The sequence below is a fragment of the Canis lupus genome, chromosome 25 (genome assembly GCF_011100685.1).
Source record: "Canis lupus familiaris isolate Mischka breed German Shepherd chromosome 25, alternate assembly UU_Cfam_GSD_1.0, whole genome shotgun sequence".
Classification (NCBI taxonomy): Eukaryota; Metazoa; Chordata; class Mammalia; order Carnivora; family Canidae; genus Canis; species Canis lupus.
Window position 1 is genome coordinate 44234502 of NC_049246.1, and position 26808 is coordinate 44261309.

The 26808-nt window shown below is 48.7% G+C and overlaps 1 protein-coding gene across 11 annotated transcripts in view; it reads left to right on the plus strand.

The window, feature by feature from the left end:
* The window catches only part of DIS3L2 (DIS3 like 3'-5' exoribonuclease 2), a 346373-nt gene that overhangs the window by 297639 nt on the left and 21926 nt on the right, over positions 1–26808 (plus strand). For all 11 annotated transcript variants that reach the window (XR_005378821.1, XR_005378822.1, XM_038574186.1 and 8 more), the window contains one exon: positions 4657–4736. Coding sequence is in view for 9 of the 11 variants with exons in the window: in XM_038574186.1 (XP_038430114.1) it covers positions 4657–4736 (80 nt within the window). In the remaining 2 variants the exon portion in view is untranslated. The remainder of the gene's footprint in view (positions 1–4656; positions 4737–26808) is intronic.

Consider the following 26808-nt stretch of genomic DNA (forward strand, 5'->3'; position numbering starts at 1 on the left):
CACAGCGACTCTCAGTTCCTCTCCTTGACCTCATGGACACTTGTCCAGTGGTTAGCAACCTCATGGACACTTTGATCACACTTTAGTTCTGTGACTGACTGACTTGCTAACTTGAGCTAAATACTTAAAAGTCCTGTGTACCATGGATAGGACCCAACCTCACAGGGCCATTTAAATAGAGGATTCAGGACCAATAATGTGCTCAATATATATTAGCTCCATACAAGACATTGGTCACCCAGATCTTTCTGTTGAATTCTTCCAGTCAGCCCCTTTTGTTTTTATTTCTTGCCTGATCTCCCCTTAGAGTCTCTGGCCCATCTGTTGCCAATATTGTATCTCTACTCCCTTGCTCCATTATTCTTCCCTCAGACCTTCCTGGCAAATGCTCAGCTTTGGACCAACCTAACTTTCTTTATGCCAATGTCTAAGTTGCTAGAAAAAAAATCAACTTCTGGGCAGATGGTTGCTACAGTAACTTCAGTTCCTGTGGCCTCAGCTGGACCGTTAACACTCCCTGGCAATCCTCATGCTCTTCCCTGGTCAACGGTTTTTCCTGTTCTCCAAAGAAACAGTTTCAAGCCTTCATCAACTTTCCTCCAACCTCCTTTCCTTCCCTCACCAAACCCTCCATTCCTTGTGGATAATTTGACCTCCTAATTCTCAGAAAAGAACAAAAATCAGACTGGAACATTCCAAACCACCACCATCCCCTATCCTGCCCCCCCCCCCCCCCAAATCCACAGATCTGCATCCCTGCCCAGCCTTCCCTACTGCTACAGTGCAGAAAGGGTCTTCCACTTGTATGTTGGTTTCCAGTCCCTTCTGTCATCTCGGACACCTTTGCTCTTTAGTTACGTCCATCTCTCCTGTATCTTCAAGTCTGCCCTCTGTAGTACTTCTTTTATATCAGCATTGAAACAGCCTGTTGTCTTACAATATACTCTCCTTTAAGCCCACATCCTCCTGCCCCGTCCTGTTCCAATCCATTCATCTTGACTCTTGCCCACCACCATCTAACTTACTAAAAGAGTTACATGCATTCATGATCCCTACCTCCTTACCTTCTACTCATTCTTCACTCATCACACACCTTGATCTCTGCTCCCACCACCCTCCTGAGAGTCCTTGTTGCTAAATCCAATGAACTCTGTTTTGGATGCTTGTTTCTCTCTTACTTGAACTCTTAGAAGGATTTAATGCTGCTGACTACTCCCTCCTTAAGACATGTTCTCCTCTTGGGTCCTGTAACATCGTAAGTCAAAACCCCATTGCCCTTCCTCCTTAATCTCTACTGCCCAGCTCTGAAGTACAGCTGTGCTATCAAAGACCTCATTTTCACTCTACATACTTTCCTGGGACATTCCCAGCCACATCACTGTCTTTAGTCACCTTCTTACCATCCAGAGGCTTCCAAATTTGTACCTCCAGATAACTGTCTTGCCTACAAAACCAGAATTGTTTGTACAAGCTGCCTACTATTCATCTCCAGTAAGGTGCCTCAGAATCAGCAATCCCAAACAAAACTCAAGTTCTTCTTCTAAACTTGCCATTTCTCCTTGTCACAATGAGTAGCAGCACCATCTGCCCTGCTGCCCAAGGCAGAGTGCCTTAAACATTATCTTTGACTTCTCCCTCCCCGGCAGGCTTCACATCCAGACCATCACCAAGTCCTCTAATTCCAGTGAGGTGGAAAGAGTGTGGGTTTTAGCTGAAATTCTAATTGTGGCTTGGACAAATTACTTAACCTTTCCTAGCCTCATTTCTCCCCTATAAAAAGGAAATCATAATACCTAATTCAAATGGTTGTGGTCAGGGTAAAGGAGAGCCTTTACTTGGTAGGCATTCAATAAATATGAGTTCTCCATTCAGTAAATATGAGAGCTCTTCTGGCCTGTTCCTTCCCCACACCCTCATCACCATCTCTACTCATTCACCTAAGTGTTGAATTGGTATTTACATAGTTTCTTGACCTCAGGAATGAAATTTCCCATGATTCCATGACTAAGGACTATGGCTTATAGCTCCTCATATTTATCATAAAGCATTTGGAAAATGCAAAGAAAGGAGAGAAACACTGTTGCCATCTTTCCTTCCAGTCTTTCTTCTATGTGATCTTTGTTCTGTTTTACATAGTTTTCTTGGCATATAATCAAGTATGCATCCTGCTTTTTTCCATCTAACCCAGATATTTTCCCAGATTAAGAAAAATTCTTCATAAAGAATTTAAGGGCTGCTGTTCTGCATGTGACTATGGTATAGTTTACCTAACCCCTCAGCTATTGCTGGTTGTTTAGAGTCTTTCCAATAAACAATACTGAAGTGAACAGTTTTACAAAAAAACTTTTCCTCTTACATTTATGATAATTTTTCTAAGCCATAAATTCATAAGTCACTGAGTCAAAGGATTTGAAAATTTCTAAGCAGAGCAGTCTTTGAAATGGACTAAATGAATATAGGCCTGGCCTCAGCTGCAAAAAGAGGTAAAGAAAAAACAGTATAGTTAATAGATTTTTTTAAAAAAACAATTATTTTCGGTTTTACTGAAAGAGGCCTGGGAAGATCCAAGCAGTGCTCTGTAGGGAAAACATGCCTTTGACTTGAAGTTCCTGGCTTCATGATGGTGAAGAAGGGCTTGTTTCTGTTTTTGTATTTTCATCTGGGTCAGTAAGAGGACAAGCCATTCCTACAAGCTCTTTTCCCTCTCAGGAAGAGAAAAATCATCCAGCATCTAATGATGCAGATCTGTGTTAACAGCCTTGCAGTTAAAAAAAAAAAAAAAGTTATAATAATGTATCTTCCTAATGTGCAGTTAATTTTAGTTAAAATTTCCCTGGCAATTTAAAAACCTGGTGAATTTGTAAATCTAGTAATTGGCACTAGGTTTAGAAATGTTAAAGCTGCCATAACCAACTCAACTCTAGCAGGACATACAGAACTTCCCTGAGCTCTGGCTTCCTGGCAATGCAGGAGTTCTGCACTCACCTGAGCACTTCCCTCCAGGATCCAGAAAGAAACCAAAACCTCATTACCAGATTCTTGTTCCTGATCATCCCTAATCAGAGAAAGCTACTGCGTGCCTCAAAGTTAACATGTCCAAAATAAAACTTTTGGCTTTCTAGCCACCCCCAGATTCATTCTCCTCACTCAGCAAATGGAACAGCCACCTACCCGATTGTTCAAATCAAAAACGAAATGTCCTTGATTTCTTTTCCAGTATCACCAACATGGAATCCATCAGCATATCCTATAAACTCTACTTCTAAAACTACTTTTTTTTTTATTTCAATTTTTTACTTAAAATTCTAGTTTGGTTGGGTGGCCAACTCTTGGTTTCCACTTGGGTCATGATCTCAGAGTCATGAGATTGGCTCCATGCTCAATGTGGAGTCTGCTTGGGACTCTCTCTCACCCCCTCTCCCTCTGCCTACCCCCCTCCCACACACACACACCCACTCTCTTTCCCTTCTCTCTAAAAAAATGTAAAATCTTAAAAAAATAAAATAAAATCCTAGTTAGTTAACAGACAGTGTAATATTAGTTTCAGGAGTAGAATTTGTGATTCATCACTTACATAAAACACACTCATCTCAAGTGCCCTCCTAATGCCCATCACCCATCTAGCCCATTCCCCGCCTGTAGTTAAGAGTCTGTTTTATGGTTTGTCTCCCCATCCTTTCCCCGCTATGTTCATCTTCTTTGTTTTGTAAAGTCCACATGAGTGAAATCATATGGTATTTCTAATGTAGGTCTTAAATTGTCCATTTCTCTCCTTCTCACCACTCCCTCACCCCCCTCTCCACCCCGCAGCTCCAGCCCCCCATCACCACTCACTTGCATTGGTTGGTAGCCTCCCGCAGGGCACCTGCTTCTGCTCTCACCCCTACAGCCTGTTCTCTACACAGTAGCCAAAGGGATCTTGCTAAAACATAACTTTGATCATGTCATCCACCCCGTCCTTACCAAGGTAAAGGTCATAAATCCTAACGTGGCCAGCGAGGTTCTACATGCTCTGACTTGGCCTCCCTCTCCAGCATCACTGCCCACCATGGCCCCCATATCTGCTGGGTTCTGGCTCACCAGCCATCCTTCGGTTCCCAGACACCTACATCAGGGCCTCTTTACGTGCTGTGCCAAGAAGAACCTTCTCACCCCATCCTTCCCTCCTCCTTCCCTCACTCCCAGTCTAGATCAGATTATTTACTTCTGGAGAAGTGCAGGAGTCTTTTTCCTGCTTCAGAGAACGTATTTTATTTGGAAGTTTTGTATTCATTCATTCATTCACTCATTTGTGTGGGTACATGACTGGTACCAATCTTTCCGACCAGACAGTAAGATCTGTGAAAGAGGCCCCTCTCTGCTTCTCTTCCCTGTTCTTTCCCCATCCACTAGCTCAGTATCTGGCACAGAGTAAGTGCCTAGTAAATAATTGGTTACATGCTAACTGAGCAAGTAGAGTCCCAGTAACAATCCTCACTGATGACGGTGTCCCTGTAAGGCATGGCTCTGCCCAGAGGTGGCAGGCCCAGGCTCTCCACAACATGTCAGCTGGACGGAATGCGATTTTGCTTTACTTTTTTTTCTCATTTCAGCAGCCAGAATGAATAGCACATGCCTGCCTAGACTTAATTTTTTCTCTCCTCTCTCTTTATGCAGCTAAAGCTTGCTTTCACTCTGGATCACGAGACTGGATTGCCCCAAGGATGCCACATCTATGAGTACCGTGACAGCAACAAGTAAGCCACTCAGCGGGAAAGAGCGTCCTGCAGAGGTAGCGCCTGTGGGCTTTCTCACAGCAGGCTTCTCTGACAAAGGGGTTGGCAGGAAGGGAATCACATTTTGGGGGACTCAACTGGAAAGCAGCCGGCCCAAAACTGTTTCTCCTGTAAGATCTCTTTGACTCCTAAATATAGGACTTGAAGTACTGATATGAGAGATATTAGAAGTATATGCAGAAGTAGACCTTCCCTTCTAGACTTCAGCTCTCCTCTAGGGAACACCTCCCTCCCCAGTCCCGGCCCACTCCGCAATGACACACTGGCTAATTTGGTTCACTGTGTGATTCTGGCCTGTGCTGTTGTCATGTCTGACTGTACTTCTGTGGATAGGTCTTGTTGTGTTAGTCTACCTTGTGAATTTTGTAATTGGGAAATTTCTGGGCACTTACAGAGATTTAAGTTGGTAATCTTGTCATTAGAAAGGTGACACCTGGCAGGCTGTCACAGCAGCTCTTTTCTTCACCACAGACTGCCTCTCTGACTGTGCACTTTTATCTGTGAGACAGTGAAGTGGTGGCAAGTGCCTGCTGATGACAGTGACAGTGGTGATGATGGGCGATAATGGCAGCTACCAGTGAGCACCCGCTGGGCCGCAGGCACACTCCTGGGGACTCTACATTTGTTATCCCGTGTAATCCTCATAGCAGCCTGAAGAGTTTTCTTCTGTTGTTATCACTGGTGGGTTTGCAGAAGCTGAAGTCTAGGGATCATAAGTAACTTGCTCCAGGTCACTTGGCACAGCCACATGAGGAGTCACGATGATCACATTTGCTCTGAGAAGAGACTAAATGTCCCACATTGCTACTTTTGGAAACCCTGGTCAGTGACAGGATCAGTCCCAACCTGGACTTGAGGACTAATTATTTAAATATCCAAGCTAGTTAATTGTACCCAGTGGAAAGAATCCAATAGGCACAGGCCAGTGGAACTGTCCTTTACATTCCAGAAGAGAAAAGGGTCTTCCTGAAGAACTCTTGCTCTGTTATGGGTGGAAGACTGGTGCCTTCATGACCAAATCTCCATTGGTATCACTTTCAAGGCATGACTCTTATTTGTCATTTATCTTTAGAGGATGCCATGGTAAGCTGTTGTTCCTACCAAATCCATCATTTAGGAAGGATTGACCAAGTGCCCTCAACACCATCATTTGTCCTCTTGGATGGCACTGTTTCTGGAAGTTTCAGGGTTTCTAGGCCATCAGAGATACCATCTCAGCTTCTCATAATGCTTAATTGAGCAGAGAAGCAGGGCCAGCCTGCCTAGGTCCAGGGAGAGGTGGGGACCATTGAGAGAAGCCCACAGTGGCAAGTGCAAACATCACTAGGGAGTAAGAGAAACATCAGTCATAAGCTGCTTGTCTGTGCTGCCCTGCGCTCCCTGGGTTGGTGCTTGTTGGATGGCATGGTTGGTAGCCCCCCACACACACACACACACACAGACCATGGCAGCAGAAACAGATCTTTCAGCCCAGGGGTGTTGCAAGACTCCAGTTCTGCCTTGACTGTGCTCTTTGGGGAAAAGGTTGGCAGTGTTTTTGTTCACTGGGAGGATGACACCAGCCTTCCTTCCTTTATGTTTGTCGCAGTACAGAGGTGCAGTGACAACAACCTAGGTAGTCTCTGGAGCTGAGAGAGGAAAATAGCCTAACTCTGTTTCTTGGCCTGATCCCCAACTCCTGGCATGTCATCAGAATAAGTGACATAAGAGGAGAATTTAGGGGTTGTGAATATTGATAAGCTTTGGTCCCCAGAGACGTGGAAAAGAAAGCATTTGTGTAGGATACTGGAAAGGAGCCACAATCTGGGAAACCATGGCAATCAGACATCTCAATGCCCCTTCTCTGGTTCTCTCTTGCTTGTCTTAGTGGCAGTCTTGCGGTTCGTCCTCAATCTGTGGACAGATTTCCTAACCTCTGAGCCTCGGATTTCTTCCTGTGTTAAGAACAATGGGACTAATGATACTTTCTGCCATAACTGGGGGAATGATTGTCCTGGGGATTGGAATAGCATGTTAAAGACATCGTCACAGCCCAGCATATAAAGTGCCCACCGTAAGCATTGATTCCTCTCCTTCCCAAACAGGAAAGTTACCTCATGACTTCCATTCTGTTTTCCCAGCGCCGGCAGGGCTGCATCCATGAGCTGTGACTGCTGCTACCAGAGTAGGAGTAGGGAAGAGGCTGGTGCACCTGCCTCCGGCAGCCCCCGGCTGTGGGCAAAGCACTCTGTCTAAAGGCACCCACCTCTGCCCAGGACTGAATTGCGGAGCAAAGCATGGAGAACGCCATGAGCTTGACTGTGACTTTCTCCTCTCCCCTGGACTCTGCCCTGTCTGGGTTCCTCTGGTCACTTTTAGAGTCATCTCCCCTAGAGTGCCTGAACCCCGATATTGGTGTAACAGTGGTGTGGGGGAAATGAGGGTATTTCACCCTGAGCCCTAAGGAGTCCTTGTTGCCTCAGCCAAGTAACATGAATACAAGAGCAGCAGAGGAGAAGGTTCTACATATGCAAGAAATTAGCTTGAAGTCTGAATATTAGTTTGGTACAGTTAATTATTGAAACTACTGCTTTCACCTGGGCATTTCCCCATAGTATAATTCAGAGTCATTTTAGTATTCAGCTCTGCCAAATTCAGTCCATCAGCAAAGAAAGTGTTGTGAATAATTATTGAAAGTGTTAGACGGTTCACCCCAGTGGTCTTTTGCTTTCTTTTCAAATGGAGTGGCCCTGAAAATAAGCACTCTGCTTTTTATTTTCCCTGGAAACATCCTGATAACCCCAATTTTTGGTTCCATGGCTTCCTGTTCTCCATCTGCATAAAGAGGCTCATACTTGCCCCTGGGCTCCAGGGAGGACAGGCCCTGGGACTTGTCTGTATCTGATATCCGGCTGGACTTGGATCCTCCCTCTTCTTGGGCTGGAGGGCACAGTCATCAGGTAAATATTCTTAAACTCCAAGGCCATTAGAAGAAGCTTCCCTGTTGTGCCTGGAACTAGATTTTAAAGCTCTTCACTCAAATTATCCCCTCAGCCTCCCAAAAGCTGGTCACATCTGTACCTAAAAGAGGTGAGGCCTCTCCCCTGACCCCGGCCAGTGCTGCCAGTCTCCACCCGGGATCTTCTTTTTTTCTGTTGCAGAAAACTTTACCACCTTTAATAAGCAGTCCAGTGAATCTGGAACTCTCTGAGATTCATTTCTCACACTGGGGTTTGGAAATCTCTTCACAAAGCAAGGCCTCAAAGGGCGAATAAGTGATTCATGAGAAGTCACTTATACATTCATCAGGCCCCTGCCCCACACCACATGTTGTGCTGGGCACTGGGGCACAAAAGATGACTTACACTTGCTCCAGGGCCTCGAAGAGTTTGTGTAAATAGTGGACCTCACTGCAGCTCCTCCCCCGAGGAGAACTTTGTCCAGAATGTTCCCTTGCCTCCATCCCCACTACCCTCCTCCCACTGCCGGGGACAGGGAGCTTCCTAGAAGGCTTCTCCCTGCCTCTGGCTCTCTGACCTCCAGCCTGTCCTCTGTACTGCCTGAGGGAGCTTTGCATGGCTCTTCCTCCTGGTTGCTTTTAAGTCCTCATGTTTGACTTTGACATTCTGCAGTCTTACTGCAGTCTGAGAGTGAATTCATCTTTATCAGGTTGCTGGGGACTCAGTGTCATTCTTCACTTTGGAAATTCTTCTCTGCTATCTCTTTGATTCTCTTTGATCTTTCCTAGAACTCCTGTTAGAAACCTCCCATATTATTCTCTCTTCCTTTTTTCTCTGTCTCCCTTTCTGCCAGTGATGTATTCCAGCACTTCCTCAAAAACACCTGTGAGTTTACTAATCTTCTTGTAGCTATTCATAATCACCTGTTCAATACTCCTTCCAAACTTGAGGGTTTTTTTTTTAATATTTAGAACTTCTATTTGGAGCTTTTTTAAATCAGCCTATTAAGTTTTGTTTTTTGTTTTTCAGTGTCCTAGTTTTTAATCATGATTTCTATTCCTTTCAACTCGTTTATTTTGATGACACATATAGCATCTTTGAGAGTGTTTGATTATTTCTAGTTTAAGGGTACCAGTTCTCCCATGTCTTGTGTCTGTTGCCTTGCCTTCATGGTGGTTCATTTCTTCATGTGATTTGTTCCTTTTTATCAAGAGACTGTCTTAAGGGATTGTTTACACCATGGGAGCCATGGGTTGTGGATATGTGTTTTCATCACCTTGGCATTTGTTCTGCCAAGACCCCAGGAGTTCCAGAGGCCAAGCTGGTTTGTCATGAACTGCTTGGCTCAGGATTCTCAGTACCTGGGTAGCGTGTATTCAGCCTCTATCCCCACCCATGCAGCACAGGATGGGGATCTCCTTTCTGCAAAGGAGAAACCTCTGCTCCACACCACATACAGATACCCTCTGGGTTGTGAGAAAGGTCTTCCTGGTCCCTGTTTAAAGACCAGCAGCCAAGGATGCTTGGGTAGCTCAGCGGTTGAGTGTCTGCTTTCAGCTCAGGGTGTGATCCTGGTCCGGGGATTGGTCCCATTTCGGCCTCCCTGTAAGGAGCCTGCTTCTCCCTCTGCCTAAGTCTCTGCCTCTCTCTCTGTGTCTCAAGAACAAATAAATATAAAATAATATAAAATATAAAAAAATATAAAATAAAGACCAACAGCCCTTCCTGGATTCCTGGCTTTCTGCGAGGCTCTTAAGTCCAGTTCCCTGGCCAGTTCTTCTTCCTCCAGTGGACATTGAAATCCCAGCTCCTGGGATCCCTAGGTGGCGCAGCGGTTTGGCGCCTGCCTTTGGCCCAGGGCACAATCCTGGAGACCCGGGATCGAATCCCACATCGGGATCCCGGTGCATGGAGCCTGCTTCTCCCTCTGCCTATGTCTCTGCCTCTCTCTCTCTCTCTCTATCATAAATAAATAAAAATTTAAAAAAAAAAAGAAAGAAATCCCAGCTCCTGTAACTATATCAGAGTCTGATAATCCCAGCTCCAGTTGCCATGGTAACGATTCTGGCTTTGACTTGGTTTCCTCTTTATTTCAGCTACCTGGGCATTGTCCCATTATTCTCCATGCTCAGTTTTATATTTAAATATTCTTCCCATATATTTTATCCATCATTTCTCTGTGTTCGTGTCAGGAAAGAGGCCCACATCAGCTTAGTCCACCATCTTGTCAGAACCCGAAGTCTGAATGAACTTTTTAAAATGCAAATCTGACCACCACTCACGCATTCTTCAAGCATTCGGAGAGTTTCCACGAGGGACCAGTATAGTCCTCTGCACCAAGGCTGCAGAGCTAACTGAACACTCCAGAGGCCCTCAGAGGCCCTGGGCTAGTGGGAGGGGCTGGGCCCCCACCTGCTGCAGCATTCCCTGCATCCCACGCCTACCAGACCACCTTCTCTCATGTGCAACATGTCTCTGTGTGACCGGGTTGCTCCCTGTTTCTAGATCCCCACCTTTTCCTACAGCCCTCTCCCCACCCATCTGGGTAGCCCCTTTCTCTCTTTCCACTCTTAGCTAGGTATTACGTCTTCTGGGAAACCATTCCAGCCCCTAACAAACTTCCTCCAGGAAGCATTCCAGCCCCTAATAGCGGGCACTAGAGGCTGAAGCCACTGCCCCTTCTCCATGGTCCTGCAGCTCACCTGTCCAGTTCTCCAGCACTGAGCACGGTGCAGTTCAGGCAATGGTTTGTTCACTTGCTGCTACCCCCATGGTGCTGGGCCCTTATAAGGTCAGGGCCTTGTTTTATTCACCTCAGCGTCTCTCATGCCTAGCCCAGGACCTGGCAAATAATACCTGATGAAGGAAGTGGGTGGGGGGACCTCTAATCTTTTAGAGAGGGAACCTGGCTACTGGGGAGTCAAATCTCTTTCCCCCCTTTGTCTTTTTACTCGTTGTAGGATTACGATGAGGATTAAATTGCTCCTGACATCAGGGAAAACTGTCTCCTTGGATAGTTTATGAATTCTGAACTAACATGTAGAAGAAAGAAGCTATAAAAATTTGATTTAACTCTGTAAATATAGTAGTGATTATAGTCATTTATATCAACTGCCTACCGTGTTTTGCCTGAGAGTGAGGCATAGTAATAATTATGATGAGGATTAAATATGCCAGACACTTTGTCAGTGACCGCTCAAGTTTCTGAACCTTGCAGTGTGATAGTGACAGGAACTACCAGCTTCTGAATGCCCACAAATCACCAACATGAGGCTACAGGCTTATCTGGGTTATTTCTAGTTCCAAAGCTATTCAAGACAGATCTTATCTTCATAATTTTATAGATTTTCTTTTTTAAAGAGGGAGGTTAACCTGCTCAAGGTCACACCATGGTCAAGAGCAGAGCCTGGATTTTACCCCAATACTAGCCAGTTCCAAAGCCCATGCTGTGCCTTCATACCACCTGCCTTTCTCTCCACAACTTAAATCTTGGAGCTGAGGGAGGGGGTAGCTTCTAGTTCTAGCCTCTCCTTGGCAGGTCTGCCCTAAAAGCTCTCTCTCAATTCTGGCAATCCCTGTGGACCCCTGGGGGAGCAGACCGCATGGTCTGATACAATGGGCTCCTGACCTCTCATCACAAACCTGTGTCTTGTCAGTCTTCTCCAGGGCAGGTCATTGTCCTCTCTGGGATGCAGCCTCTCCATTAGGAACATGATGACCATACATCTCAGGTCTGGGGGAGAATGAAATGAGGTCATGTGTGATGTGGCTGTGTCAACAGTTATTGAGCGCGGTTGTCACCCTTGTACATGCCTGCGTGGCTCATGCCTTGGGTCCCGGCAGACCCTGGCTGTGACTTCGCAGTGCCCTCTCCTCCCGCTGTGGGCAGCCAGGCCTCGCCCTGGTCCGGGGACTACCTCACTCCCACAGCCAGTTCCCCCACCTCCATCTTACTATTGGGACAGGTTCATTTGCTAAACTTAATGAAACTAAATCTTTTGTTTTTTCCTGACTTGCTAGATAACTCATTTTGGCACCTTGAAACCCATATCAAATAGCCAACATCTAGAGGTGTCTGAGAAAGCTTCCCTGCGGGACTGATTTTCCTCAGCTGAGGTGCCTTCCCATCTTTGTAAACCCGTGTTGAAGACAGCAGCACTGCAGCCTTCCAGAGGAGAGGGCAGTGCCAGTCCTCAAGTCCTCTGCTCTCCGCAACCCGTGGGCACTTCATCACTCAGGTTGTTGGCCCTTCTGGCAACAGAGCTCAGGCAGGGTCCTGGGGCCACCTGGCTTCTTTCCCCTAGCCTCTGAGCAAATGGTGCTTTCTGAACCTGGGGGCTCCCCCACATGCAGGCCTGCCCAGGGGACTGGCCTGCTCAGTCAGCATCCTTGCTTTGGTCTCAGGATGCTCTTGGCACCATCACAGCAGACCAAGGGTCAGAGAGCTTAGCATCACACCGGGTTCTCTTTCTGTTCTCATGTTTACCTCATAGAGGACATGACAGGTATGACAGGTGAGCTCAGGTCCACTGACTAGTAGCCTCCCAGTCAGGATTAGCATGCAAGAGATGCACAGGGGGATGAAGGGCTGCAGGCCATGGCACCTGCCCCCGTGAAGCAGGGAGCGAGGAAAGGAGGGCTGGCAGGTAGAGGCTCAGCCTGCAGCATGATTCCAAGAAATCTTAGGCCTCAAACCAGCCTTGTTTGTTGGAGGAATCTCACATCCCATGGAAGCCGGCCTGCCTCAAGATCCCGGCTGTGCTTGGAGTGACCCAGGTCTTCTCATGGCCACAGCCCACCCCTTGTACTACATGTGTCGGCCTCTGTGCTCCACTACCTGGGGAGCAACCCCTCTGTGGTTCCTGTGGGCCTCTCTTTGAAAGGAGGAGCTTTGAAAGGAGAAGTCAATGGGACAAACTACCGCCTCCATCAGGGAATGGAACCTGGGGCCCCTACTGGTCCTCCCCTCCCTCTCCCCCACTGTCCCTTTCAGATTTTTCTCACCCTCACCCAGAGCCTCAGCAGGTCTTGGCAGCTTAGCTGGTGGCTTGACCCAAACCTGCCTCATGAGGTTTCCAAGCTCTTGGCTGTCATATCCTTCTCAAGCCAGGGTTGGCACATGCCTGTGTGTCCACTCACAGTGGGGCAAGGGAGCACCAGAAGGTGCCCCTGAGTTCCACATACCTCCGCCTGCCCCTCCTCTGATCAGAGTGGGTTATCCCTCCCTTTACCCCCATGGTGACTGCTCCTGTCATCTCCTGGCCACTGCACACTTAGGAGTCTGAAGAATCCTAGCAGTAGCCGGCACTGGCAGTTCAGAGGGGCCGGTGCCACATTACTGCTGGCCTCTAATACCTCAGGCAGCGTCATCCCCAGGAGCATTAGAGCCCAGCTCTGTGATGGCCTCTCCTGCTGTCCTCTGTAGCCTACAGAGGCATGGTACCAGCAAACTCCTTAATGATTGATCTTCCTCTCCTAGTGCATTGTGGATGATGGTGGTGAAGGAGTGTCCTCCCACAGAGGCCCTGAGTGAACAGAGGTCTCTGCGGGGTCTTCTGACCTCAGCAGTACTTCCAGTCCAGCATGGCCCCTTCCCTCAGCCTCTTTACTCCTTCCTCTGCTGTCTGCCAGGGCAGTTCATGCCTTCCCACTTCTCTCAGCCTTAGCTATCACTCACTCTAGGGCTTCTGAGGAGCACCCCAGGAGCAGTGTGTCTAGGCCCTTTGCCAGGGTGCTCAGTTGCACATCCCATGAAATACCCTAAGTCCATGAATTCTTGCTCATCTTGTCTGATCTCCTGGCCCCTTTGATTAAGCCCTCAAATCCTGCCGGCTAAGTCTTGCTCATGGTATATAATCTCTTTCCTCTCTTATCAGGCCCAGCACTCCCCCAGCAGGACTGTCATACTGGCATTTAGTCCTAGTCAGGGCCGTGGCTGCCGGAAAGGAGGCAGGGGACACTCTGCCTGTCTTCTTTTATCCACTGCGACACTGCTTGTGTTTGTTCACATCTGCCGACAAGCAGAGGCCAGGGCAGCATCAGAAGAGAAGGCGGCAGGAGAGGGCAGGGAGACAGTCTGCAGCCCTCCACACAGTTCGGCCCCTGTGGAGGAGGTGGAAGGAGGAGGCCTGGCTAGGGAGAGACGCAGGCTGCAGCCAGGTCCATGGGAAGCCATGGAGCTAAAGTCACCTGCCAGAGCAACCCCGGGGAAGTGCACCTCGGCACCAGTGCAGTGGTGGCTTGGAGAGGCTGCAGCCCAGCTGTAGGGTGGTTTATGCTCCTGTGGCTGGAGGTCTGAGAGGCGCCTTTCCATGGCTGCCACACTGGGGCGGGCAAGAGAGCAGGGGTTCCCAGATAAAACCCCGATAATTTGTCTCCACTCTGCTTGATTCTTGTTCTCTTCCTTCACCTCAAATAAGCAGAGGAGGTGTTTCCCAGCAGCCTTAACGACTTCAAACCAACACCAACACTTCCCAGTGCTTTGGAAATGACACCTTGTGTCCGCACCTTGGACCTCCTGCCAGCTCCTCGGGCTAAGTGGTGACGTTACCTGAGAGCCCCCAGACCTCCCACCGACACTGCCAGGGTCCAACTGAATGAAGAAAGCCTTTCTTGTTCCCAGTGAAGCCCTCAGTTAGGAGAATGGGGAGCTGGAGGCATTGCAACCAGAGACAGGTGCCAGGGGTGACCTCACGGGAGCAGGCCTGCAGCTGCAGCATGCGTGTTGGGGTTGGCTACGTCCAGTACAGGTGTGAGCTCACCGTTTCCCATCACAGCCATGAGTGTTGGGCACTGTGCGGTGCAGCCACAACTCCAGCTCAGGCTGCCCCAGTCAAGATGGTGATGGGGGGTAGGGGGGTACGCTTCTCCCTCTTTCGCACCATGCAGAGAGATGGTGGGTGGTTCGCTGGTCCCTCCCACTGCCTCACTCCACACAGCATCCATACCTTGGATGCCAACACTGCAGTGTACATTTGACTTCATCTCTCCCTATAGAAAGGGAAGCCAGGATCAACACTCTCATTTTACAGAGAGGGGAACCGATTCCCTGAGCGGCGTCCTGCCCAAGATCAAGCTATAAACGGGAGGTGGAGGCAAGTAGCCTTCTCCCTGGGATACAGTATCCACCAAATGATTCAGGCAGAGGCAGGGGCTGGCTCAGCAACACAGAGAAATGCTGAAACTGCCCTTGGGCCCCCGGCAGGGAGGACAGCAAGGCCTGGGTCAGCGTGGCTGCCTCCTGCGCTGCCTACGTGACCTTTGGGTTACAGTCACCCAGTCTCCTGCAGATGTAATGCAAGCCACAGCTGGCCAGGGCAGAGAGAAACTCCTGGTCAGCCGTGTGCAATCAGCACCCTTTTTCTGCCCACTGAGAGAATGGGGGAGGAAGGGAGCATGAAGTCAGGTTTTAGAGCACTGGATTGCGTGAGCAGTGGTTTCCCATGCTGTGGGCCAGAGTACTCAGCCCAAAGAGGAATCTCTAGCTGCTCGACTCTTGCTGCCTTGATTTCTTTTTCCTTTTTAAATATTTTATTTGTTTATTTCTTTGAGAGAGAGCACAAACTGCAAGCAGGGGAATCTCAAGCAGACTCCGTATTAAGTGCACACCCCAATGTGGGGCTCTATCCCAAGACCTGAGATCATTACCTGAGCTGAAACCAAAAGTCAGACATGGTTAACTGACTGAGCCACCCAGGGGCCCCTCCTGCTGGCTTTCTAAGTCCAGAACCCATCAGAGTAAGAGTGTTGGACCCAGCAACAGTGGGGAGATTGTGCAGACTCATTAGTGCACTCGCACAGGCACATGAATCAATGTCTCAACATGGAAGGGGGGCTCCATTCTGCTGTTTTCTTCCATAGCACATGCACTGGAAAATAGATTTTTACGGTAAGCTCACCTGTAAAACTTATTTTTGTCAACCATGATGTACACAGAGAAAAGCCCACAAATCCTATGCATCTAGTTCAAAGAGTAGAAATGAACACACCCATATAAGTATTACTCAAATCAAGAAATGGAACATCTCAGTGCCTGGGAGCTTCCCCCATACCCTGCTCTCCTCCAGGAAGGAATCCACCATCACAGCTTCTAACACTTACAGATTTGTTTGGCCCCACATCCCCATATACTCTCTTCCATGTCTGATTTTTTTTTCTTTCAGCATTATGTTGTTAGCATTCATCTTTGTTGCTGCATCTAGCTACATCTGTTTGTTCTCATTGCTGGAAGACTTTACATTGTATGAATCCATCACGTGTCGTCCAGTCTACATGATTCAGACATTGGGTTGCTTCCAGTCTGGGGTTATTATACATCACTGAGTGTATACCTAGGAGTGAAGTTGCTGAATCATAGAAAAAATATCCACCTTAGTGGACACTGCCAGGCAATTTTCCCAAGTGGTTTCCCGGCTTAACCCACCAGCAGTGTATGAGACTTCATGTTTATTGTCCATTCTGTAGTGTGTCTTTTCAAGTTTCAAGTATATTTTTCTACTGGGTTTTCTGGTTTTCTTGTTGATTTATTGTTCTATTTTAATTACGAGTCATTTGTTGGTTATACATGTTGCAAATATCTTCTAATCAGTAGCTTGCTTTTTTACTCTCTTTGGTAGAGTTTTAATGAACAGAAGTTCCCCATTTCAATATAGTTTAGTGTATCAATCTTTTTCTTTATTGTTAATTCTTTTATATCCCATTTAAGAAATCTGTATCAAAATCCTGAAGACTTGCTTGTGTTAGGGTTCTCCAGGGAACCAGAACCAGTATATTATATTTATATATCAATATATTTGTATAAAATGAGATTTATTAGGAGGAATCAGCTCATGTGATTATGGAGGCTGAGAAGTCCCATGATCTGCCATCTGCGAGCTGGAGGATCAGGAAAACTGGTGGTGATTTAGTGGAATCTGAAGATCTAAGAACCAGGAAAGTCGATGGTATAAATTCCAGTCTGAGGGCAGGAGAAGAGGAGATAAGATGCCCCCACTCAAACAATAAGACAGAAAAAGGGATCAATTCCTCTTTCCTCTGACTTTTGTTCTATTCAGGCCTTCAGCAGAGCAAATGATGCCCACCCACCTTTGGGAAGGCAGTCTATTTTATGGACTTCACTGACTCAAGTGCTTATACCCATGCTGGAAACACCCTCATACATACGCTAGAAATGATGTTTAATCCTGGCATTCCCTGGCCAGGCAAGTCGACACAAAATTCACCATCAAACTTTTCCTACATTAATTTTAGAAGCTCTATTCTATTACATTCTCAATCTTATATCTATAATGTAGCTAGAATTGATTTTGGAATATGGTACAGCAAGTTTCATTTTTCCCATGAATTTATGTAGTTGACCTAGCATCATTTGTTGAAGAGACTTTCCTGCTGAAGCACAGTACCACCTTTGTCAGGGGGTCTGTTTCACTTCATGCTCTGTATGTCTGCTCCTGTGCCAATGCCACACCGTCTCAATTATTGTACCTTTGTTAAAAGTCTTGATCTCCAGTAGAGCTAGACACTCCCACCTTGTTCCTCTTCTAGGCTGTTCTTGCCCCTTTCCGTTCCCATATTAATAATGTTAGGGTCAGTTTGTCAGTTGCTACACACATGCACCCAACCTTGCTGGGATTTACATTGAGATTACTTTGCATCCACAAATCCTTTTGGGATTTTCTGATACTGTTAGGATACTGAATATCCTACTCCACAGACATGGTATATCCTGCTCTTTATGTCTTCTTTAATTTGTCTCAATTCTGTCTTATAATTTTCTATGTAGAAGTCTTACATTTTGTATTGGGTTCCTCCTAGGCATTTGATCATTTATCATACTGTTTTAAGTGGTATTTATAAATTTCCTTTTTTCCTTGTTGCCGACTTGTGGAAATACAACTTATTTGTATTGATCCTGTATCCATTGATCTTGCTAAATTTATTTATAAAACCCAAATAATTTATAAGTCCTTTTTGATTTTTTTTTATACCCAGTCCTGTCATCCACAAGTAGTAACAGTTTTACTTTTTCCTTCCTGATGCTCACACCATATAATTCTTTTCCTTGCATTATTGTGCTGTACAGTGTCTAATGGAAGTGATGAGAGCAGACATCCATGTCTTATTCCTGATCTCAGAAAGGAGTTTTTGCCACAAGCTCCCATAAGATTATGAAATCTTACCTTTTATATACACCTGATTTTACTTTTCCCCAAGATGCGCTTTCAGTATGGAAATACTTTTAGGTTTGAAATGTGGCAGTGGTAGTTTGTAGGCTAAGAGCTGGGTGAATGAAATCAGTGTTTTAAGAGAACAGAAATTGATGTTTATCCCAAGACTGTGTCTCATTGTAACTTTGTGAGGAATATTTTGCCTTGTCCACTTTACAGAAGGACCTATAGCTGACCAGGGATTCAAACAGATGTGTCAGACCCAAAGCCCCAAATTATTCTCACCCCTCCCAGATTGCCTGCTAGAATATTGAATGAGAAATCTCCAAGGTCACAAAACTATCACTTTTGTCACAGATTCCCTGGAGAAGCATTGTTAAACTACCTCACAGATACATGTAACATCTTCTTCCTCTGCCTCCAAATCCCCTTATATCACTGTCCTCTTCCCCATCCCACCTTTCTCTGACTTCTGTTGCCATGGACGCAAATGTGGGCAGCTGGGAGTCTCACGCTGAAAGGCGCCCTCCCGGTTTGCCTGAGACCCTGAAGGGCTGCACCTGCATCTCTCCTCAGCCACCTGGTTGAGCCACCCACCAGGCCAGGGCCTTCTCAGGCTCCTGCCACTCAAGCTCTTATCTGATGCCAGGGGATAGGACGTGGAGACTGAAGGCTTTCCTCCCATCAGGTGGCTCGGGTTGTGGAGTAGAACCTTGTATATTAAAGCCCTTTGCAGTGTCAGCTGTCCCAATTTGAAGATTCTGAATCTTGTGCAGATGCACAGAATCTTTCCCCGCTGAGATGTGGAGAGGGGAAGACAGAGGACAGGGAGGGTAGAGAACTAAACCCAAATAGGCCCTGGGGCTGGCAGGGGCTCCCTGGGCCCAAGCCTCAGTAAGAATGTCCCCATTATTCTTACACCTCTCCTTTTGCAGCCCAAATAACTACCCAAGGATGACCGGGGAGATTTCCCTGCAAGACAGAAAATTCTAGGACACCAAGAACTCTCGAAACTGAATACTTTGAAACTCTCAAAGACCTTATAACAAAGAGTAGATGTTTCTTTGGTTAATTTAACACAGGGTTACATTAAGCAAACAACTTTTTCTCCTTCTGGAGCTCAATGTCCTTTGTACAGCTCTGCCTTTCCTTTATGCATCTTCTGCAACAGACCACAGTCTCTACATTCTGGGGCGCCTGCTGGGGCTGCAGCAACCCAGCATGACTCGGAGCCCTTCAGTTATTTTTTATTTCCAGATGCTTTTTAGCATGCGGTGACATGCTTTGACCTAGGAGAGAGAATTAACAGATTTGTTTTCTCTGTATGTCTACCTGCTGTATCCATACCTTTTTCAGAATGTTCTGGCATGACTCCTGCCTCTTTCTCTGCATCTCTGGAAGGAAGACTTCTCTTTGGCCTCGAAGGCTAGTTTTATGAGCTGATAGTTCAGCTGGGCAGTTTTTAAACCCAAGGAGGCCTGTCCCTTTCCAAGACTTTAGGGGGGTTCTAGAAGAGGCTGGCAACATTGAGGCCAATCCCGTTTGATGACTAGGCCAGTTTCTGGCATGTGGGGTATGACCTCCAGCTCCCTCCATGCTGGTGTGCTGCTCCGGACTCTAGGGCATGTTCAGATACTTAGAGTAGCAAGTGCCTCTGCATAAACATCCTGTCTGGGGTGCATGGAAGTCCAGAGCCCCGGCCCAGGCCGCAGAGGCCTGAGGTACTCTCAGGGAGGCTAGCCCATACGAAAACCAAGCCACAGGATTGTGTGTTGGCTCCAAGCCTAAAGAAAGGTGCCCGTGGCTGTCACCTCCTACAGCTGCCTGGCAAATAACCAGAACGTGCTTGGCTCTCTCAGCGTTTGGCTGTGCTCTCTGCGGGGAAGTGTTCCTGATCCGTCTTCACTGCCACTCCCCAGCTCTCTGGGGCATTGTGGCTTTTTCTTGGTGGTTGGGCAGGAAGCCTCCAGAGCCTGAAGGGATTGCTGTGCTTGATGACAAAGGCCATCAATTAATAGAAATCACTTAGAGGCTGCTTCATTTATTGAAGAGGAATTGAACACGACTTACTCTCTCTTCTGAGCACACTGCTTCCATGGCAGGCACTCAGGTGACGAGAGATCTCACAGAGTGACTCAGCGCAAGCTCCCCGCGCCTGGCCATTGAGTCAAGTGGCAGGAAGTGGCCAACATATGCAGCTGCTCTGAGAACTCAGCACAGCAAGGCCTCCCAGACCCAGAATGAACCCCTCTGCTGACCTGGAGCTGCCCCTAGGCCAGCCTCATGTGACCCCATGTCTGCCCCAAGGACATGCCAGGCACTGCTAGGCCAGGCTCCAAGGTGAGACACGGCATCTATCCCCAAAGCCCAGGCAGTCAGTCACCCACCCTCACAGGGGGCAAGTACCAACCGTGAGAGTGGCCCGAGATGACAGAGGACGTGGTGAATTTCTTGGAGCTGAGGACCCTGCTCACATCACCTGTAACTGAAGGGCTGCGGGGAGTACTCGCAAGTGCACAGAGGCACAAGTACTCGCACTGCACAGAGGCAGTGGCGTCAAGCACACCCCCCCCCCCCGCCCCCCCGTCACCAACTCCCTCTCTGAATGCTGGGGCACCACTATCTGTCCCAGGAGCCCAGACTCTTACGTGGCTTCCTCACACTGCACTTCTCATTGACATGTCGTACAGGGGTAGGCCAGCTGTGATCCTTAGATAAATACCTTAATGTCTGAGTCATCTGGAAGCTTCTAACCTATTCTCTGGAACATTATTTTCACCTGGAAAGAGATTCATTCTTCCAAGCACCAAAAGTTTAAGTTTATACACCTACCGTTTGCTTTAGTAGTGTTAACTGGACGTAAACGGAGCCCTTTCTAGTAATCTGGGATTATTCACAGTGTTTATATCGTGCTATAAAAATGTTTTCCTTGAGGTCTAGCATGCTGTGCCGTGCCTTTTCTCCCCACACAAAACACTCCATAATATGTGTGGTCACTCAACCTGCTGAGTCGCCGCCCCATCTGCCTGTGTGTCTGGTTACAAGCAGGGCCGGTTGTCACTTCACCGCTGTCCAGGAGCATGAGGCCCCGTGGGGGGTGTGGACTCAGGGAGCTGAGTCAGGTGCTTAGAACCGTTGCTCAAGAGGAGGAAGGGCTCCCGGTGAGGGGCAAAGGAGGACGCCTAGCCCCTGCACCTGTGTTGGCCACTCACCGGCTTTGTTTTGGTGTTTGTTTCCTGGTTCTGCCCCTTGCTTGAATATTCTAGATTGCGTGCAGTTGAGTTCCAAAGAAGCACGACAAATTGGTGCTTGTAAAACCAGCTGTGAACTGAATCATGCGGTGCATTTGTCATGTCAGGAGGCTCTTCCTTATTTCTCACCGCCTCCAGTTTCACCTCCACATGCTCCCTCACATTCTTCTTCAGCGCAGATGAAAGACCATCTAGCTGGCCACCAGCTTTTGAGTCATAAGCATCCCAAGAAACCATCAGATTCCTCGGTGTTCCATGCCTGAAGCTGAAGGGATTCTTCACTCCTGTGGGCCTTCTTCCTGGCGTGTTGTCCAGCTCCCCATGTCATCAGACTTAACTCTCGTGTTGTTTATGTGCCCGTTTGTCTTCTCAGAACCAGTCCTCGGGTGTGGGTCCCACGAGGCAGGTTCCTGCCTTTGGCTTGGTGACCCATGAACTCCTTGCAATGAGATGCATAAGTTTTCGTGGGTAGAGGGTGAGAGTGAGGGTAAAACCTCCCTCCTCAGACTTCTGAGGGACTCACTGCCACAAGTGCTAAAAGCACTGCTGTGGGAGCCCCAGGGAAGAACCAGCTTGTGACTCCAAGAAAATTCTGACAGGGGATAGGGGGTGAGTGTGTGTTCACCCTCCGCACCCAAGGGCAAGGTCACCGTCCCTGCCCAGCCCCCAGCACAACACCTGGAATGCCACAGGTGCCCAGAAATACTGCATGACCATCCCCGGGGCTTTCTGCTCTTTTCCTCCATCATGTTCTGTGTTCCTTTTTTTTTTTTTTTTCCAGATTTTATTTATTTATTCATGAGAGACAGAGAGACACACACACACACACATGGGGAGAGGGAGAAGCCGGCTCCCTGCAGGGGAGCACGATGCAGGACTTGATCCCAGGACCCCAGGATCACACCTGAGCCAAAGGCAGACACTCCATTGCTGAGTCACCCAGGCAACCTGTGTCCTGTATTCCTAACATTCTTTTTTTGACCAGCACCAGACTCTTGTCACCTTAAGGTCTTCATGGTGATAATAATTAATATTTATGGACTACTTAACAGCATGCCAGGTTAAATGGTTTATCTCATTTAATCCTTACAAGGGAAAGTGTGCAGGGTAGGGAGTGGAGGTCAGAGGTTAACCTGCCTCAGGTTAGCCAGGCAGCTTGTGGTGGATGACTCCCGACCTTTCCCTCTGGACTTTAACAAACAAGGAGTAGGAGGTTGTTGCTGCCACTATGCTCGGTGAGAAAGCGAAGCTGTCCGTCCACAGGGAGAGTCCCTGTCTTCCTGGTCCGTCCTTGCCATCCGCACCCAGCCTCCCTGGAGGCCTGAGGCCAGCACTGGTCAGATCCCTGGGAAAGATGGACCAGAGTGGGGGAACCACAGGAAACCCCTTTACCCAGAATTGTGTTGTGTGCCAGATTGGTCCGTTCCCACCTCCAAACTCTGAAAGTGACCTCAAGGAGATTCCCTAGCACATGAGCCATGGGTCCTGCCCATGTGTTTTGTGGCTTGGAGAACCAGTTGCCAGGCATTTTCAGCCCAGATCTAGACACCTTTCCTTCCTGATCCACCAAACCTTATTGGACAACTGCTGGTGCCAGCTACTATGCCCAACACAGGCAGTGAGAAAGGCCCTCCTCCCTGAAGTGCGCAGCCCTTTGGGGAAGTGGGCACCTAAAACCACATTCTCAAGCAGTGACAAAGGCCATGGTAGAGGTACGCAGTGTGCGCAGAGCAGGCTCTCAGTGCCGTGCCCATCCCACGTGGGAAAGCCTATGCTGCCCGGTGCCTATGAGGTCGGGGTGTCCGTGTGGGAGGCCCTGCAGGGTATAAGGTCTGGAGGGCCCCAGCCCACCGAGGGGGGGGGACGTTTCTCTGTGGCAGGTGGCAGGCCGAGGGACAGGAGCTAGGAGAGGAGCTCAGCGGGGCTCTGTGTTCCAGCTTGTCAGCCTTTGTTGGAGTGAGAGAACTATGGCTAGAAGGAGCATGGTTCTGCCCATCGATGCTGAACGCCTCTCCCCATATCTCCAGGAGATCGGGCACGGGTGGCTCTCCTCCACTCACAGCCCTCGCGTGCACTGACCATGCTGCTGCTTCCTCAGAACTCAGTGCCAGGGTATGAAGCACAGCTTGCTTCAACACTCGGCAGGGTGAGTGTCACCATTCCTAGGCAGACAGCCGGGGAGAGCAAGGAGCAGCACCCACTGTATGTAGGGTTGGCAGTGGAACCACCAGATCTGCACACTGTCTGCAAGGAAGTCTGGGTCAAACTAGCACCAGTCTCTCTGTTGTTGACATCTGGCAGTAATACCACCAATACACAAATGTGACATATGAGGAACTAGGCTTGAGTCTCACAGAGGTTTGCTAGTGAGTGGACTGGCATGACACCATTAACTTGGGGGTGGGGGGGCACTGTCACTCGCCCCCTGCAGTAGCTGCATGGAGAGATGAGAGGCATGGGCGTGGGAGGATAGCTGTAGTCGGGGAGCTACATAGACCCCCTAGGGCATTGGACAGGGCCTCCTTCCAGTTGGGGACAGTTTGAGGCCAGGGAGCCCTGGGTGCAGCAGCCTCTGCCAGCAAGAGCAGTTCTTACCCTGAGAGAGGTCAGGATGGAATGGACTAGTCCTCCCGGTCATGAATGACCTTTAAAGAAGCTCCCAGAAAACCATCCTGACACAGAAATCTGGTCAGCATCCTGGGTACTGGGTGCAATTTTCTTAGAGCCGTCTTGAAATCCTCGTTAAACAGGGCTCCCCAGGATGAACTTGTGAAACCATTGGATCCAGTCAAGCTTTGACATCTGCTGGCCTCACCGTCTGACTTACCATTGACCCAGCTCACCTAGAGGGATAAAGGGCCTGATCCAGATTGTTCTGGCCTTGGGTCTAAGGTCGAGTTGAGGGTAACACCCGGAAAGCACTGGAGTCTTCCCACAGCCTATATCTGAGAGCTTTCCTTGGCCCGACAGAGGGTGGATGTGGGGATAAAAACCAGCAGTCGCCCTGCTGGCCCTCACCCACCCTTCATAGGGAGAGCTGGTGCCTCAGTGTGTCCTGGAGGTTGCCCAGGCAGAGACATTATAATGTTGGGGAAGCCCAGAGGCTCTGGACAGGAACATATCCATTTAAACCACTCTGAGCCTAGTTCATAAAACGGTAAGTCAATATTTTAAAAGTCACTTAGCTAATGAATACCTCTGCCAGACTCAACATACCACATCCCAGTGGGTGATAAGACAAGTGTTAGTTCAGTGGAAACAGCCTGGAGGAGAGAATTTTTTTTTTTCTGTAATCTACCGGGTTTCATATTTAGAGAGAGTGAGGTGGCCTGCCTTTGGACAAGAGTATTCATTTGTCAGGTGACCAGCAAATGAGCCCTGGCCATATCATCACCCCGTGTCAGGTCTAAGCAATAACCATCTGCAGGCAAGCAGGAGTTTCATCAGAGCAGACTCCAGAGGTCCCATTCTGCTGGCTGAAGCCATCTTGGGTTCTGTCTGCCAAGGTCATGCTCTGCCTTCCGGTGGGTATAAGCTACAGGGAAGCCATGGGAACTGTAACCCCACTCCTGGGCCCACCTGCTGTCTCCACTTCCACCTCCAGAGACAGGCCTCATTTTCCTCTCAACATTGTCTGTGGAGCACCAAGCAAATCAGTTCTCTGAAATGCCTCGTTTGTTCCCTGAGCATTTTATTACCACCTACACATGCCCTTGGCTGTGACCTACACGTGCCCTTGGCCATGGGAGCACAAGGAGCCTGGAAGCGGTCCTGGGGAGTCTGGGCCCCAAGAGCACTCCTGGAGCAGAGGTGCCAATGAGAGGTGCCCACTCGTGACTTAGTGGGGGCACCAGGCTGAAGCCAGGAGCCAGCCAGCAGGTGCACAGGAACCAAGAGAGCTGCAGGAAGCCAGATCTTTCTTTTGGGGCTCAGCCCCTCCAAGAGCTCTGTCCACAGTCGGGCTGGCCATGGGACTGGCTGAACAAGACTGAGTGAGCTTTTTCTGACAGTATGGGACTCACCAGGATAAGCATAAAGGGGGCCTGGATTCTTTGCCCAACTCAGTTCAGGATGGAAATACCCTTGCCGATCAGCAGCTCCCAGGGCAGGCTTTCAGACCAAGGTTCTGAGGGTCAGGATGGCCATGGCTCTGCAGAAAGCTCTGCCCTCCCTTCTGAACCGGTGGAGCAATAGCATTAGAACAGCAACAAAAAAAAAGTTTGTAGGTGAAATGGGCCGAACCTTTGAGCCTTTAGCTAGTTACCAGAAGCAGGAGTGGTGCCCGGGGCAGCCGTCGGGATTAGAGCAGTAAAAATAAATGTGCTCAGCACCAGTGCTCATCCAGTGGTAACACTGAGATGACGCAGAGGGGGCCTGAGCCCCAACAGAGATGAGAGGAAGCATTTCCTTGGGGAAGTGCTGATATACAGGTAATTCTGATTCCTGAGCAGAAAAGAGGCAGAGGCTAAGCCAGGGCTGCAAATAAGACTTCCAAGATTATAGAAGTATCCCGGCCCAGCCAGGCCTGTAGGTGGCCTTATGTGTTTGCCTGCCCGGTGTGGCCAGATTCAGACACGGGGCAGGGAGCAGTCCTTGGGAAAGTCTCCGTCCCTCTGAGGTCGCTGAGATGAATGACCTTGGCTCTGTGGCTGCTGCAACCCTTGCTGAAGGGAGGAGGTGCCCTTGACAGTTGGGAAGAAGGACTGTAGTGATGTTGCAGTCTACCACGGCGGCCTGTACCCCAGTACCAGTGTGGCCTCGGGGCAGGCGCTCTATGGGGCCCTAATACTGTAGCAGAGCCCTCGGTCAGGCATCGCTCAGGAAACCCTGCTGCCCAGTCCTCAGGGAGCTTTGGGCAGGCTACACAAGATGACCTGAGGAAAAAGCAGTGGACGGGACGTCTGTGTCCTTGGTCTGTGAGCTCAGAGGGGTCACCCAGTCTCTCTGAGCCTCCCCTTGCTCATGTGAAGAGTGAGGAGTCTAAGACTTGTGAAAACAGCATAAAGTGCTGTGGAAATAGAGGTATTGATCTTGCATAGACAAAGTAGACAATTGCAGATAAAAACATATATTTGGAGAGTACCTAGTGTATACGAGATACTTCCCTAGGCCCTGGGATTAAGGTAAAGAACCAGCCACAGAGAGGTTGGTGTGGGACAGGCATGAGTGAGGAGCTGGGGCGGGGGGGGGGGGGGGGGGGGGATTGCAGAAGCCAGCACAAGGCCATGCTAGCAGAGCATAGGATTTGTGGCAGCTCAGAGGTAAGAGGCATCATCAAGTCCTTGGCCCCCATCTGGGCTGGATTGGGCAGAGGACCCTCGGAGCAGTGGCCCTGCCCCCTCCCCAGCAGCCTCAAGCATTAAGGACTCGAAGTTCCAGCTCCAGGATGACCCTCAGGTCTAGACTCTTGGGTCTGAAAGATTTTACAAGATGTATTGTCTTTGAGGAAGCTGGTGGCACCCACATGTCCCTTGTTCATAAACAAAGGCATAAATAATGTGTCTAGGTGATGAGGAGCCCACCCCACAGGGGCCTTTTCAGAGACTGAAGCTCTGTCCTGCCATGTCCTCAGCAGTGCCCCAGAGCGGTTTCACAGCCCAGATGGCCCTGACCACGGCCCCGTGCCAGTGCTTTCTGCCTGTCCCTCTCCTCCCCGTGGCTTAGGGCGAGGTACATA